Here is a 16,315-nt window from a genome sequence, read left to right on the forward strand (position 1 = left end):
CCCGAGATGAAAAAAAAGGGATTTCCTAAAACGACTGAAAATGAATTTGCCACATCTGCAAAGAGTGGCTTGTGCGTTGTCTGTCCCTGAAAGTAGCTAAGGAAGCTTAACAGTCAGCAACTTTGCAGTTGAAATGACAAAAGCTAATGTGCCCCTGGGTGATGGCAAGCACCAGGTATTCTACCAGTCACCTTATCTCCTGAAAATGCAACCATTCGAATTGTTAAAGCTCCACGAGTTTGCACAGTCCAAAAATACAGTCTCTTTGGCCAAAAAAAAAGCTGGTTTTTGAATCAAGAACAGCTTGTAATTAAAGCCAACAGTATGAGAATCTGTAACTGATCTGCTCTGAACAAATTATTTGGCTACCTGAAAAGAAGAGAATCAAAACCTGGGATTTTTTTTTTTTTTTTGGAAATAGGCTCAAAGAAGAAAAACATTAATTTGCTGAGAATGAGGAAACAATATGGGCAAATTAAAACAGGCAAACACTTGAGCTCCATATTGGGCAAGCATGTGAAAAGGTGGAGAAGATGGGACTTGCTTTACTTTGATGAACAGTCCAACCACTGCTTATGACATAAAATTAGACCATTTGTTTAAAAAAGAGCTGCAGAAGCCAAGAAGATCTTATGCCATTGACCTTAACACTCCTCTGTAATGTACTTGATGAGAGGGATTTTGTTTTATTTTTACTGAGACAAATTCAATAGATTTACAGTGATGAATGCAATAAAATTACACACATGGTGAAGGAAAGCTTAGCTTCAAGGCAGTACAGCTCTGTCCAAGAAATTTAACTCCTTGAAATTTGCCATTTTCAGCTGGAAAGGAAAAATCTCAGAGGCATGACTCCAGCAAGGCTATTTAGTCAAACAGTACCAGATGGATGTGTGGGATTCACCTTCTGCTTTGGTTATGAATGAAAGGAGTCAGCTAGGAGTTTGCTGAAGGCTACTTTTGCCTAAAGAAGTCTGGTTAAGATGTGGTTAATGTAGCCGTGCTCGCGCCTGCTATGCTTTGAGGAGGGCACATGTGGAAATGAGAAGAAGCTCAGAGGAAGCTGGGTAGCACAACGACTGAAGTATGTTGCTTGGATGAATTCAGTTTGTGACCAGACATTTTGCTTTGGTACAAAATGATGCCACGGTCTCCGGGAGACATAGGGAATTTGTGACTGAGTTTTCAGTATTTTCCTTTTTTCCAGGAACCTCACCAACAATACGACTCACGCTGTCCACATGCGGAGTAAATATCACTGTTTCCACCCTGCAGACAGGGAAGTGGAGAAGGAGTATTTTGATTGACCTCTAAAGAGCTGGGCCGTATCTGGGTTTTAATGGGCTCGGAGCATCCGCCTCTCCTTTAATTGCGAGGGATTTGGTGGCAGCCCCAGGGACACCAGGTGTGACAGCGAGCAGCGTGTGTCACCCTCTGCGCACAGGGAGACAAACCCAAGGTAGAGAAAAGTCTTCGTTCAACATAGGCATACATGCACATTCGGATCTCCTTCTTTCGGGCGCATTTTTGAAACGTGTTTAAACGCTTACCTGAATCAGGACCGCCGTGGTAGGCGTGCTGTTGTGCTTATGCACCTCCCATCTTGCTTTCGGTCTAGAAAAATTGAAGCAGCTCAGGTTTTCCCAGCATTTCTCTATGACTTGGCCCATCAGGTGTCACATGGTGGTACATACAAATGCACTGCCTGACGCGGTGACTAGAAACCCAGACCCGTGCTCAGCCCAGCTCTGACTAAGCTGCCACCCTCCTGCTGCCCCTTCTCCTTCAGGGCAGAGCAGCGGTGGGATTCGGAGAGTAGGACCCATCATACAGATCAGACCTGTCGCACAGATCCATCACACATACGCAGCTCGTGGCAAGCCTCCCCCTTCTGCCAGCCTGTGGGCAGCCCTGCCCTCGCAGGGCTACCAAAGCCTCCAGCCTAACAAAAATGTCTCTTGTAGCTATCACACTGAAGACCACAGATCCAAAGCCTACCCTTAGCAACCCACGCGTTTCAGAAATAGGTCCAAGGGAGAGGAAAGAAACTGTTGTCCAAGCAATATATACAGATGCAAGTACTTTGTTGCACGATTAGTGAAGTAGTTTGTTTCACCACTGAAAATTCATCCAGAGGGCTCTTTTTAAGTCAGCATCATCCCTGGCAAAAGTCTTCCTGAACATTCCTATAAGGACTAGGCTCTAAGTTCAGAGCGTTGTGGCTTTTTGGTTTTGCTTTGTTTTCAAAAACGGTTGATGAAAACCATTTTCATAAACTGACAGCAACAACCATAACACATGTACAAAAACAAGATAGCACTCTCATATGGGAAATATTTCTGCTTTTGTTTTTATTTTATGAATACATATACAAGAGATGCATAATCTTCCATTATCCAGGCTTAAAAGTAACAGGTTGTTTTGTTGTTTTTTTTTTCCCAAAATAGCTTAAAGAGGAAAATAAAAATACGGGCAAAGGAGGTGCAACATATCCAAGCAATACAGTTGAAAACCTTGCTAAAATTACTGCTGAAATGTGAACATGTGGAAGGTGTGTCTCTGTGTGTGTATATCGTCCTGTATCCTAAAAGCCTCACCCAAGGTATGTATGTATATGAATAAAAAAATGCTTTGGCATAACCAGAGATTCCTCCACGTGCACTTTATTGACATTTCTGAAATACTGAGAATTACATCATATATCATTTTCTCTCCTTGGCAGCAAGGTCTTTAAATGCAGGGGGGAAACGAAGAAGAGTCTGTTGACAAGACTTCACTTCCATACTAAGAAGGTTATATTAGCAGAACGCAGCAGGATGCAAACAGCTTCAAATAGAAGAGATGGAGATATATATTTATATATATGTATATAACATGTTCTTTTATATGAGAAAGGAAGATTTGTCAAGAATAACATAAAATGAACCACTCTAAGACTAGCTTCCAGCAAAACATTTTGCTTTATTGGATCTCTTTTCTAGCTACAAGTCAAGCTGACATCTGTCAAGCTTTTTAACTTTTCATATGGCAGTCTATAAGAAATGTTTCATGCAATGTCTACAATGCTAAATACAGGGTAAATAACTGGGATTAAACAGGTGAGGAGTAACAGACTATTATAATGACCGGTAACAGCATAATATGTACATATAGCCATATTATATTCTCATGTCTTCACAGTAATGTGCAAATGTGACAAATATGGCTTTCATTTTTTTTTCCCTAAAGAGAGTAAGACATAATTACACAGAATAATGTTTTAAAACACTTAGGAGGATTTCACCTTTTTGTGAAACCTGTTCAATCGTCATTGCATTAGGGTTAAGGAGCCACCCCAGCACGGAGGTGTAGTTCAGGTGTATTTCCAGAAGGGGGCACAGATTCCTAAGGCACAATATTAATGTTAAACATTTTTAATTTAAGTCATGCTATTTTATTTTAGTTTTGTTTTTATTTTTTTGGTTATATGAAATAATAGGTTGTTGCTAGTTATGTAATAAGCGGTTGATTGTAAAAAATACAATGTTAAAGGCTACACTACATGCCTACCTGTAGCTCCAGAAACATCAGCTAATCTGAAAACACACTATACAGCGCTGCATATTAAACCTTTGTGGGTTTTTGGTACTATTCTTTTTCATACATGTAGCAGAGAGTTATAAGGCTTCTGCGGAATAATAACATTATAACTGAACAAATATTTTACACTCTTCCATAATGGTATTTACAGTTACTATAACTCATATTTTGCCATTTGGTAAATAACATGTATCTTGTATGCATCCTTCTTGCCTATCTAAAGTGCTTGCTTAACTGCATGAGGAAAGAAAATGCATACCTGCTTTAGGTGCAACAAACCCTCAAAAGAAGTAGCTGAAATATTTGTTGTGGATCTGAAATGCATTCTCAGAAATTGAAATTATTGCTAAATTCAGTGCCCTCACTAGGCAATCATCTATATTATTTGTCATATATAAATATATGCATATATACTAGTATGTATGTACATGCATACACATTCATCTATCATGTGATAGATTTCAATTTTTTGTCCATCAACCTTTTTTATTTTGTGCTATTCAACTCACTTGTGCTATGACTGAAGCCAGATTAAAATCAAAATCTTAACATGCTACTACTAACAACCCTATGATTCATTAGCACATAATAAAGACAATATGCAAAAGAAAGCTGAGATGATGACAAATCAGGAGGCTTTTGAAATGCACTGAGAATAAGGCAATAGGCTGTACATTACAGCAGAGGAAAAGCTGAAGAAATTCTGGAATTCATAAATGCATCTTACTGGAGTAGTGATTGCTCTCCCTACCTTGCTGCAGAGTCCTATGCTTTTTTCCAGTATCGCTCTCCAGAACGCAAGCTCTATAGTTTCTGCACCTACCAACACTTTTAATGGTAGCAAATTCAAAGCTTATTAAAAATGCCCTGATGCCACAACCTGGTAAAATAAGGCACTTCCAGGGCTGTATTCCAGCGGTGCCATGGCAAAAAAGATAGCACTGGGAAGAAGCACTCAGATTTTGCCGATTTTCCTAGTTTTGTCCCATGAAATGTGCCGTCTCGGAGCGTGCTCCCTCCTCTTTCTTTTGAGATGATTTTTCTTTAAAGAAGCTGTTTCATCCATTGAAGTTGAGGAGCTACTTCTTTGTAAGCAAGAGGTAAATCTTCAGTTCCTGACATTCAGTAAGGTGGAAGATCAGAGCGGTACCAGGCAACGGTCTTCAGTTCATTCGGTATCTCCCTACTCGAGCTGACATGCCAGCTAAGTCAAAAGCGTGTGTGGACTTCATACTAGGCCCATACTGAAAGCTATGAATGGACATTGGTACTGGAAAGGTCATTCCTTATAATTTCATTTACTGCAAAGAAAGAAGACAAGAGAAAAGGAATCAATTAGCATCCCACTGCTGCAGGCAGGTCTCTTCAGTACACAGCCCCCCAAAACTTGCATCCGTTCCTTGACGGCTTCGGTACAGCTCTCGACAGTAAGTGTAACATCACGAGGTAGCTAGCACAGGCTGACCACAGTGCAAAACAGCAGGATTAACCAAGGTTATTAACATGCTAAATACTGTGTAAAACCAGACATCACAAGAGCAGCAGCATCCTGGATCCTCGATTGCATCAAACATATTTAACATTTCAAATCAGTTACAGACTAAATATTTCATTTGCTCTAGAACTGGCTTGGAAACACAAAGCAAAGAGAACCACAGGAAATCTTAGAATAATCTCCTCTCCCCCTTCCATAAAAAGAGCTGTTTGGAAAGTATGTTAGCCATGGTAGGTGCTGATGGCGGAAAGCTGCCAGCCACTGAACCTGGGTATGTGCAGCTGCAATGCCTAGATAGGACAACGACTCCACATGCTGATTTCTTTCCACTGTGGGATGCCATTAGGGGGAAAAAAAAAAAAAAAAAAAAGGAAGAAACTGCTGCGTGCTTGCCCATTCCCTGGAGCTGATAATACATGTAAATATATACCCTCCTTTTCGTGGTAACCAACACACTGGACACACAGTCTTCGCTCCTATCTGCACAGATGGATGGGAGGGACGAGCAAGTTAAAACCCTTGGTAAGAGTCACAGAAAAGAATGAACAAGGTCCCCTCCCTCAGCATCGGCCAGTCAGACTGCATCTCCGCTGATAAAGTGTTGTTTTCTTTATTCACGAGTCTTCTTTCATTCTTGCCCCCCCTCCCCTGCAGACCATCAAGCAATACAGTTTCCCACACTCCAATTATGTCCATTTATCAGCTTGTGATTTTTGGCAGATGGGCAGGAAATGACTGAACCTGGCAAAGGCCATCTACAGTGGACTACACAACATCCCTTTTATTTCCACCCCACCTCCCTGCAGCGACTGCCACCACCTGATTTACATCAAGATAGACAAAATGCCATCAGTAGGGCTATCACCGCTTCTGAGTTTCCCTAAGATTGCTGGGAGTGGGAAACACATGCCCACGTCACAGAAGCACCACGGAAAAGCCCGCGTTTTCCTTTCCTCGTGGGCTGCTGTTCACAGCCATCCAGATAACTTCATGTGTTTACTGGAAAAGACCAAGCCTGTCTAAAACCAACTTCCTGAAGCAATTAGTTGGGTTTTTTGGGTTGTTTTTTTGGTTGTTTTTTTTTTTTCTCCTGCAGACCTATTGCCCATTTAGTAACTGCAGCACATGAATCAGTCAGGATTTGTGTCACAGGTCCTGGCCACCGAAACCACCTCTACCAATGGATAGGCATACCACACTTCAGAAAGGAAATGTCAGTTGTATTTGTAACTACCTATTTATGGCAGCAAACTAAGAGTGGTATGGAAATGAGAAGACAAAGCAGTTCTTTCTCTTGCGAGTGCCATGGAGTTCATCTTTAGTATTAGCAAACAGCGGAAACAAATTCAAGCAGCAAGCCCTGCTCTGTGACAAAGACTGCCCTGCATGCATCTGATGGCAGCAAGAAGTGCTACTCTATTTACACGCTGCAAGACTCCGGACAGCTTTTGGGACCAAGTCTCTGCCTTGAATGTAAACAGCACACTTCTTCTGTGGGTTGATTTTTTCCATGATGCTTTTGTAAAGATAGTTTCTTTGATAAACTTCTCAAAGCAACATCGGGTATGCAGCAAAAACACACAGTGGTATCTTGGTGTTGATCATGACAATGAAAATAAATCCCCCCACAGGCCAGACAGTGTCACAGTTTTGCTAACTTTCTCTCAAAGTTTCTGTTACATCAAATAAAATTAAGACACTGCTTGAGACTATCCTCAGTCTTTGTACAGATAGTGCTTAGAAACATTAAATAGCTAATCTTCACAGCGCTTCTTTAAAATGTGAACATAAGTATCACTGGTATTTCACAGATGGGGACGGGGAGGTGGAAAAGCTGAGGAGCTCCCCATCTCAGTCAGGATTAGCACTCGGGTACCTCGAATCTCAGACTAATGCTACAGCACACACTGAGGCAGTCTTGCTTGATTAATTCAATAAAACTTTCAAAAGTAACATCCCCCAGCCCACCAGTGCATGCTTTCCCCTATTAAAGCATTTAATAAAAGTATTTTGGAAGCAATGTGATGACACGAGGGTCTAAGAACCAAAGGTCCATCTCCAAAATTGGCTTAGGCACTCTGAGGCTGCCCTTTCTAGCCACGCTAGGTACCTGCAGCTGAATCCTATGTCACTCAAAGCGCTGTAGGACGCATGGCTTACCCTAGAGATGATGTAACTTTTCCTTTCAGCTGGGAGACTACCTGCCCTTGGCTCAACCTGTGAGACCACTGCAGTCCTTTGGTCACGCTCCCTCTAGCTCTGAGCAACAGCCAAACCAGTCTGTCCCCAGCTGAAATCACTCATAATTTTGTATGGACTCCAACAGGATACAGATTAGACCTTTGGCTTTATTGCTCATTTTTATTGTATGTTACTTTCCCGACAGAGGTGGACTTCTGCTGGACTCACTAACTGAACCTCAACCAAAGTGCCACCAGATCATAGAATCATAGAATCCTGGGGTGGAAGGGACCTCAAGGATCATCTAGTCCAACCTTTCTAGATCTCACAATCAAACGGGGCCAAAATGTCAAGAGGACATTCAACCTCTCTCTCATCCATGGCAGCCCACGGACAGCATGGCTCAGATGCGGGTCTCTTTTATTTCACTGTCACTTGCTCCCCTTTACCCACTGCAGTGCTGAAAATGCAAAAATTCCCAATAACTCTGCGGAAAAAAACCTACAGAGAGGGACAAGGGTGCAAGCACAAGGCCCAGGTGGGGCAATATGTGATCTGGCAAAGCAGTCGATGATCTTGTAGAGGCAGACCACTAGCAGAGAGCACTAAATATGAGAGCTGAAAGGGGAAGTGTGCTGAGAGCGGGCTTTCCCGCACTGCCCGTCAAGGCACCTGAGGCTGGAAGGAAAACCCTCTGGCAGGTGGGAACGGGGGGAAACCAGGCGGCAAGGACACGTGAAGTGACGCTCGCTGGGTTCAGCCAGAAGAATGCTCCCCACCACCTCCAGCTGCATGGTCTAGCACAAACAGATGTTGAGGGAAAACATGCTGGGGTGAAAATGCAGTTTGGGGTCAGTCAAAATGACATGAAAATACAGATTACATTTCTCAAATAGTTTCAAATGTCTTTAGCATCATTTTTTATTTCAAATTTCTGGAAAATTTGGTTCTTTTAATATTCCAAAACATATTAATATTTTTGCTGCATGTTAGAAAATGTATTTTGATCTAATTGAATGTTTTGGAATGTTTTGCTTGACCCCAAACTGATTTTCTTTTTCTTTTCACAAGAAAGCATGAAATATTCTCGTTGTAGGTTGACCTTCCCAACAGCAAATCAAAAATTCTACTATGGAAGTATGGCGCTGCTGAAGTGCCCTGTATGTCTGTCCATACCAGTGTTGGATCTACCACAATGGCCAGCAGCCAATTCTTTGAGAAAGAGCATAGGAACCAGGCACACCTCCAGCGATGCTTTCTCAGTACACCTTTATTCTGCTGAAGGGCTTTGTGAGCAAGAGGAGGTCTGCATCCTTGTTTCTAGTGAACTTTGATGAACTTCCTTCTGTGAAGTTTTCTAATAGACTTCTGAACCTGTTTTGCCCTTCACAGTTTCCTGCAGCAACGGGTTCCACAGTTTAAGGATGTGCTGGCGGGAAAAGTACTTTTTTTTGTTTGAATTTGTTTCTTGATAATTTAATTCATACGCCATGTGAACGAGATGATTGTCCCCTTGTTCACCATCTCCTTTGCCATCCAGCATGCTCCTTCCCCTTGGTATCCTCAAGGGCTCCACTCAGGCCTGTAGGACCACTGCAGAACTCCCCAGAGAGGCACGATATACTGCTCATGCAGAGTAAATAATTGGTATTTTTCTCTTCATTCCCACCTTTCTAACAAAATATTTGTTATATAATTGAGGAGAGTCAGCTGGTTGCCGTCTTGAATGCTCAAGTTTTCGCTTACAAACCTGTTACTACAAGAGGATTGTATGTGCTCCACAGAACAGCAGCATTCAGTGCAAGCAGTATATTTTGGCCCAGGCTTTTGAGTTTCATTCCTAAAGCAAATGCTGGTCTTTGATTCTGCTGCTACTTGGATACATGTGCATTCATGCCTGTAGTACCATTCCAGGATTAGTTGTGTTTTGAATGAGTACAACATTTTTCGAAGAAAGGTTGCAAAGGCTTTACACTAATTTTTAAAACAACATGATCTGAGTACTCAAAAAGCCCCACTTTACAGCCAGGAGAGATGAGACCCAAAGAACTACCTGGGTTGCTGGGGGCCCTACATACAGCTTAGTGGCAGATCTGGAACAGAATGCAAGATGTTTCATTTTCAATGCCCAGATTAGCACAACACTTCCCTTAAAGTAACAGGTTGATCCCTATCAGATCAAACAGCTGGGTACAATGATTTACAGTACCTTTGTCATCAGTTTTTTTTCACTGTTTTTCTGCTGGCTTTGGGGAGGGGGGCCACTGTCACTTTTATAGCTAACACCTACAGTTCCCCACAATGCCTTCCCTCAACTGATATTTTCCATTGTCATGTTCAGCTTTTCCACTGACAGAAAGTACAAAAAATAATAGTGCTGAGAAATGCAGGTAACACGTGACCTCTCTACCTGTCAAGGAGTCTGAAAGAGGAACCTTTCCTTTGCTAAACAGCAGATGCCACGGTAGCAGGATGTGGTGAGCTGTTACACCACATTTTAGTTTAATAAGGAGTTTTTTCTTGTATTTAATTTGGCTTTAAAATGCCCTTGCAATGGAAATTTTTGCTTTACTAATTAGCAAAATCAGTGTCTTACCGATGCACCAGTTTGGGTTCCTGCACGGAACAGGACAACCAGATATATCTGAACAAATGTGGGTTCCATATATAGATGTGAACTTCATAGGAAATGGAATATTTTTAACATTTGGTGGCCATACACGGATTCCATCGACTGGCAAAACTTTAAATTTCTGCAGACTTCTGCTTTCCTTGTATCTGACTACTAACATGGATAACACTGTGGCCTTTTGTTTTAATAAAGTACCTGTTCTTCTGAGACAGAAGTTCTGCCTTCCAGCTCAGATCAAAGAAGTTACAAGGTCAGTGGTGCAGGGAGAGAAGGCACATGCAGGGGGGGTTTCCACAGCTGGGAAGCTTTTTGGGGCTACCAACACAAGAGCTTGGAAGACTTCATACTCCTGAAGGCAAATGTTCCCAAGAGTCTAAAAAAAGGGAAGGTGAGCTGAGAGCCATGGTCAGACCCACATTTATAAAGAGCCGAGTCTACAGTTTGGGGAGGGGAATGGTGACACTTTGGAAACATATCCTTTCTCTGTTTACTTCGTTTCTGGCTGGTTAAGACACCGTCTCTTCACACATGGCATACCAAATGCTGCAGAAGTCAACGACCGTCTCTCTATTGACTTCAGTACACTTCAGCAGTGGCCCAGAGAGGTTTCCACAAGGAGACTGAGTAGTGGAGCCGTGGGTTGTATTTACTGTTGCATCCCTCTCTGACTGTACACTTCTCTTCCACTTAGCGAGCTTCGTGGCTCTCCGCCCCACTCGTTTTTAAGGGGCGTGATAGACTTGAAGCAAAAGGGCACCAAGAAGTGTTGCGCAGAGCTGACACCTTGTGACTCACTGGACTTGTACGTGTCCCTGTTCCTGTGTAAATAGCGATGGCATCTGCTCAGTTCCTTCAGGATGATTTTTGGTTTCCTTATCAATAGGAAGAGCCGCATGGTATGTCCCAAAACATCCAGGCCTTCAGGGTCACGTCAAGCTTTTTTCCACAGCTGACTAACCAACCTTTGCATGTTACTTCACATCCACCTGTGATGGCTGGGGACCATCATCTCTACCATGGAGCAGAAACAAAGCAGGAGGTTCAGATGCTGTAACGCTTCCTCACCGAAAACGAACAAAAGCAACTTGCTCTGACTGGTGCATGTGTCATGGAAAATACAAGTAATACCAGCTGCATCTTTCAAGCTACACATGTGAAAAGCCTGTGTGAAATTATGTCCGGATTCTGCCATGTCCAGACAATAGTGCTTCATCTTTCGGATGGGTGCAACTGCCCAAACAATGCAGTGCCATGTTTCGATACCACATTTGGACACCATGTTTGGACCATGTTTGACACAGGTCAAACTGCATGGCGAGGTGTCACATTTGAGCAATCTTCAGAAAAGAGCATCAGTCCTGAAAGCAAAACTGCCTCAGTTTGACTCATCGTATTTGCCTTCCAGCAGAATTCACTATCTCAGGTCAAGCCTTCTGTCAGTACAGCTACAGGGACTCCCAGGTCTCTCCACATACCTCATTACACAGTGCAGACATACCCCTAAGTGCTCTGAATTTCCACAGTTGGCAACAGCACCATGGAGTGGGGACTGTGTTTTCCTCTCCACTGGGTCCAGCTCTGACCACGCTGTCACTGTTCAGCGTATGAACAGGGACAGGGAAACATAACTCTGGAGTGAGTCTACAAGTTTGACGCCGACACCACGCTACCTGTAGTAGTTTGACGTTCACTTTGCTGGTCTATAATTACTGCCCTCAGATTTTTCCACCAATGATGCCACAACTTGCTCCATCAGGCTCCTCTGCTCTTGTATGCCCTTCATTTCAGATGAACTGCCACATATTAGCATCACTGAAGAGGAATTCAAGCCGTAAATGAATGCAGAGGAAACAGAAATACAGTAGGAAAAAATGTTTTCCTTTATCTCCATGTACAGATTTTATTTAAAGAGAAAAAAGGCTAAATATAGACACATATACAGCAAGTAAAGAAATGAAGCTCCTGGCATAAACTCCACCACGTGAGTAAAGTCCTACAGTTTTTATCAGGGTACCTACTTCCTCACTACTCATAAGCAGCACTCCTTTCTGGCATAAGAAAGCTGCAACAAACAAGACAGAATTATTGCTTAAATCACTGAAAAAAATAACGCTGTCTTAGAGAAATTATTTTTTCAAAGCTAGCAAGCATTGTCCTGTGAATAAGAAAAAGAAAAACAGAAAAGTGATACAAATTCCTGAGGTGCCAGCCTGTAATGCGAAACTATAGATCACATTAAAGCTTACTGAATTAAAAACCAAACAAAACAAGTCTTGTGAAGCAATGGAAAATATAACTTCACACGTTCCATAAAGAAGTCAGATCTTGTATTACCTCAGGTGTCCTGGATGCGTTTAAACCTTAAACTTATTTTTATCTGTTTAATCATAATAAGATACCACCACAGGGCATGCTATTTTTGGAGACAGCGAATAGGACAGTGGAGCAAGTGAGTGACAACAAGTAGCAGGTTTTAATAAAACATGATCCTCCCATACAAACGCCAGCTTGGCACGATGGATGGTATTGTGCACGACAGTCATTAGCATGGAGTCATTTTCCTACCTGCTCTACCCCCTGCCTTATTTAGCTCAACAACCCCAAATAACGCAAAATCTCCCACAGCAGCTGTGCTGCAGAGGGTTAATGGGAAAGGTTCCTCGCTGTAGTGCGATGACAGCACTGTGTGGCAGTAATTTAACTGGGGCTCTTGACTAGGTGCCCAGACTAAATGAGTCCCATCCTATCACACCAAAACTCCTGGGTTTGGACTTTTTTCATCCCTTGCATATACAACCCTGGGAACGCCCTGCGTCTCTCACTCTGCAAACACTTAGGGATGAATTCCCCGTCTGCTGGGAAATAGCACAGAGCCTCAGTGATTCCCAGCACTCTGGGATGTAAACTTCAGCTCATTTTTACTCTCAGTCTGAGGGTGTCTGCACTCAACCTGCTTTAGCTTTTATACCAAAGCATCAGAGAGTCAATAAGAATTTTCAGTAGCCCTCACTGAGGCCAACCTTGCCTGAAGCGACTGGGGTTTGGGCTGTGCAGAGGCCGCAGGATCTGGCCCAGTATGATGCAAGCCACGTTTGAGACACACACACACACACACACACACACGCGCGCGCGCATGAGGGTAGGGCTGGGCAACAGACAAATAAACCACATTTTTAACCAAAATTATGTGTTTACGTTCCTAAAAGCATCTGTAAGGGAAAAAAAACAGACATATTTTACGTTTTACACAAAATTTCCACATGACAGAAGAACTACGCAAATGCTACCTAAGGAAGCCAAAACCCAAGGTCGGTACTGCTGGAAGCTTCATGGGTACCGGTCAGGAAGCAATAGGGAAGAGCATGCACCGCTTTGCTAGAAACAACAGAAATATGTCCCCACCATAAGAAATACAGTAATACAAACTGATCCTGGCAATCAGTTTTACTTTCCAGTTTAGCGCCCAACAGTAAAATAGTGCTGTCAGACCCCGGCATTCAAAACTCATGAATCATGCCCTGAAGCATGACGAGAGTGGATTCAAAATCGAAACAAATTTAAAGCAATTCTACATTTGCCTGTTTTTTAGCCTCCAGACGTCTCTGGCTGTATTTATTAAGCCTTGAATGTAACAGAAAAGAAACTTCCTTTTTTCCCTTTTTGCTCTTGTATTTCTGATCCCATTCCACAAGGTTTGCTGTACCTCACAGTCAACCGTGGCACGGGCAACACTTGAGACGCGAGGCTCTCAAAGCATCCCGTGGCCAGAAGAGCAAGGTTAAAGCCCACCTGATGGCCCCAAGGGCTGGCAGCTCCCAGACCTTACAGGCAGTGACCAGGAGAGGGAGAGTAGGTCTGGAGCATGCTGCAAAGCCCTCAACCCAATGCTGGAGGCTGCTACTTCGAGACCTCCTGCCCTGCCCAAGGAGCCTCCCAGGTGCACGCATCCAGCCCAGCACTGGTGATTTCTGCTGGCAGCTGACACCAGCCTTATGGACCTCACATGGCAATCCTGTATCAGGTCAGACCTCCCCACATAACGCAAGAAGGGGTTTCTCCACATGATGGAAAAGTGACAGATTAGCTTTAGGAAAAAAAAATAATTCTGGGGTTACAGGAGAAAAAAGGAATGCAAGAGAGGATCCGTATCTATGACTTACCGATTTCAGAGTTTAAAAAAAGACAATAAGACTGAGTTTCTCTATTGATTATACAATTATTAATCTTTTTAGAAGCTTTTCCAACATTGCACATAATGAGCAATTCATCAAAGCATATTAGGTGCCACAGAAGTTGCATTCAATATAAAGGGGTCATTAAGTTTCTTGTAATTGCACATTACTGAAGCTTTTGTTAGTTCTAAATCAAATCAATGGGATGTGCACGTATGCTTTTTAATTGACTTTATGTAATAATAGTATGGCCCCCAGTGATCATCTGGAATCCTCCAAAATAAGCCACCTTGCCTCCTGTTCGTAAAAAAAACAGCTCATGTGCAGCTGGGCATATCAAATAAAGCAAAGAACTAATGAACGGAAGAAAGAAAGCAGCACCTTGGGTCACACAGGAGTATTTGCTGAGTGCCCTTTTCTTTCCACGGCAGAGAACGGCCAAGAGACTCAGCTCTTCTTCCACTCAACCAGCCTCAAAGTCTGATGGACTTAAGTAGGAGCAACACTGGGTCTCAACACTAAAAGTGTCCTGGAGATAGATTAAAGCAGGGTCTATCCATTCTTTTCCTGAGCAATGAGGTTTTGGTTTGGTTTGGTTTTTTATATGGACTCTACTTGCCCTATTATTATCCCATTATCAAAACCTCCTTCCTTTTTAGCCCTTTTCATCAGCAAACCTCAATGTGCATGCAAACCAGGGAAGATCAACACTATTATCCACATCATCTAGCAAAGAGGGCAAGGGGCATCTAGCAAGGCAGGGACAACACTAGGTTGCTGCTGTGTATACCATACGCAGTGTGCCTATGTGATGCTTTGCGGGGCGATTGCTGTTGGGCCACATTCCCATCTAGGCTGTGGTGAAGGCTGAGTTTTCTTTGCTAGGCCCTAATTCACAGGACTGCTGCTCAGGCAGATAAAATGATGGCCGTGAGATGACTCAGTGAGTGGCTACATGCTGCTTGATGGAAGAGAAAGGCTGGGTGTGGCTAATAAAGTTTTTAATGTGTTTGATAAGGGAAAAGAAATCCACCTAGGAGCCTGCTGGGGGCTAGGCTGGGAAAGGTCGCGCTAGCAAGGGGAAATCCTTCGGTGATGGAACACAGCTGCTAATCTTCACCATTGGGCACAGAAGCAAGGCTAGCTCTGGAAGTCTGTATTGGTGGCTGCAAACAGCTTGCAAAAAAAAATGGTGCAGGCAAATCATCATACGATAGATTTCCTTGTGGCATGATGACCTGGCCAGCACCATAATACGAGCTGTACATAATGCCACAGGATTTTGTTTTAACCACGGCAGCATCTGTTGCTGAAGAAGGCTGCAGTTCAAAGAGGAATGCATGTCCTCTCTGTCATGACTCCTTGGAGAAGACCACTGACAGAGGTTAATGATATTCTTGCCTTAGTTTTGCACCTCACTAACCACGCTAGGTAAAGACCTTTTTACGACAAACCTCCCATCCAGTTTGGCTGAGAAGGTTTGATCCAAAAGCTGATTTGGTGGAGCCACACTGGACACATACCAATACAAGCTGGGTGATGGTGGGGAAACCACCAGCTGGGTGTTATTAGGTGCTCTCCCCAGCACAGAAGACGTAGCTGTGAAAACCACCACATCCAGACAGTTGCTGTACTCCAGTACTCCTCGGATGCTAAAACTGCCTACGGCAAGCGTCTCAGATTAGAGCAGCTGGAAGAATACTCTTATTTGCACATGGTCCCAGCGCGACAGAGCTGCAAACACGGCAAAATGTCTTTTCCTCTTTTCCCCTCTCCCACATGCTGTGTTAAGCTGCAGAATGGATCCTTAGGCTGGACTGACAGAACAATGTCAACAGAAAAAACACCAGATACGGCTCCAAAAATTCAGTAAGAATCACAGCCGGGCTCCCAGGGAAGAAGAAACCTTCCCCCTTGTCAGCTCAGTGCTTGACACAAGAACAGTGCTAAAGCTCAGCACTCTCCACTAGAGAGGCAATTTATTCTGCCCCAAGAACAAAGCACGGCAAACCTGCAGCCAGCACTAGAGACTAGGAAAAAGGCACTTGAGAAACACAGGCGTATAACACTCACCTCTCAAACACACTTAAGGACCTGAAATTTTATTCAAAATGTTTGCATTACGCTTTCCAAACAAGCATTTGCAATGTGCGACAGATTTCTCTTCTGCCTCTTTTTGAGTACTTGGACTCCGAACCCTTCTGCTTCTCGATAGCTGAGAAATGACAGGGTGCTTCCACGGCCCGGGCTGTGATC

General features: G+C 43.2%; 1 protein-coding gene across 1 annotated transcript in view; it reads right to left on the reverse strand.

Moving 5' to 3' along the window:
• Positions 1-4,664: 4,664 nt before the first annotated feature.
• Positions 4,665-16,315, reverse strand: part of NFATC1 (nuclear factor of activated T cells 1) — a 105,313-nt gene continuing 93,662 nt past the window's right edge. Inside the window, exon 9 of the mRNA XM_035893474.1 lies at positions 4,665-4,880. Within this exon, the coding sequence (XP_035749367.1) occupies positions 4,878-4,880 (3 nt within the window). The 3' untranslated portion in view covers positions 4,665-4,877. The remainder of the gene's footprint in view (positions 4,881-16,315) is intronic.

The sequence above is a fragment of the Egretta garzetta genome, unplaced genomic scaffold (assembly GCF_000687185.1).
Source record: "Egretta garzetta isolate BGI_Z169 unplaced genomic scaffold, ASM68718v1 scaffold14, whole genome shotgun sequence".
NCBI lineage: Eukaryota > Metazoa > Chordata > Aves > Pelecaniformes > Ardeidae > Egretta > Egretta garzetta.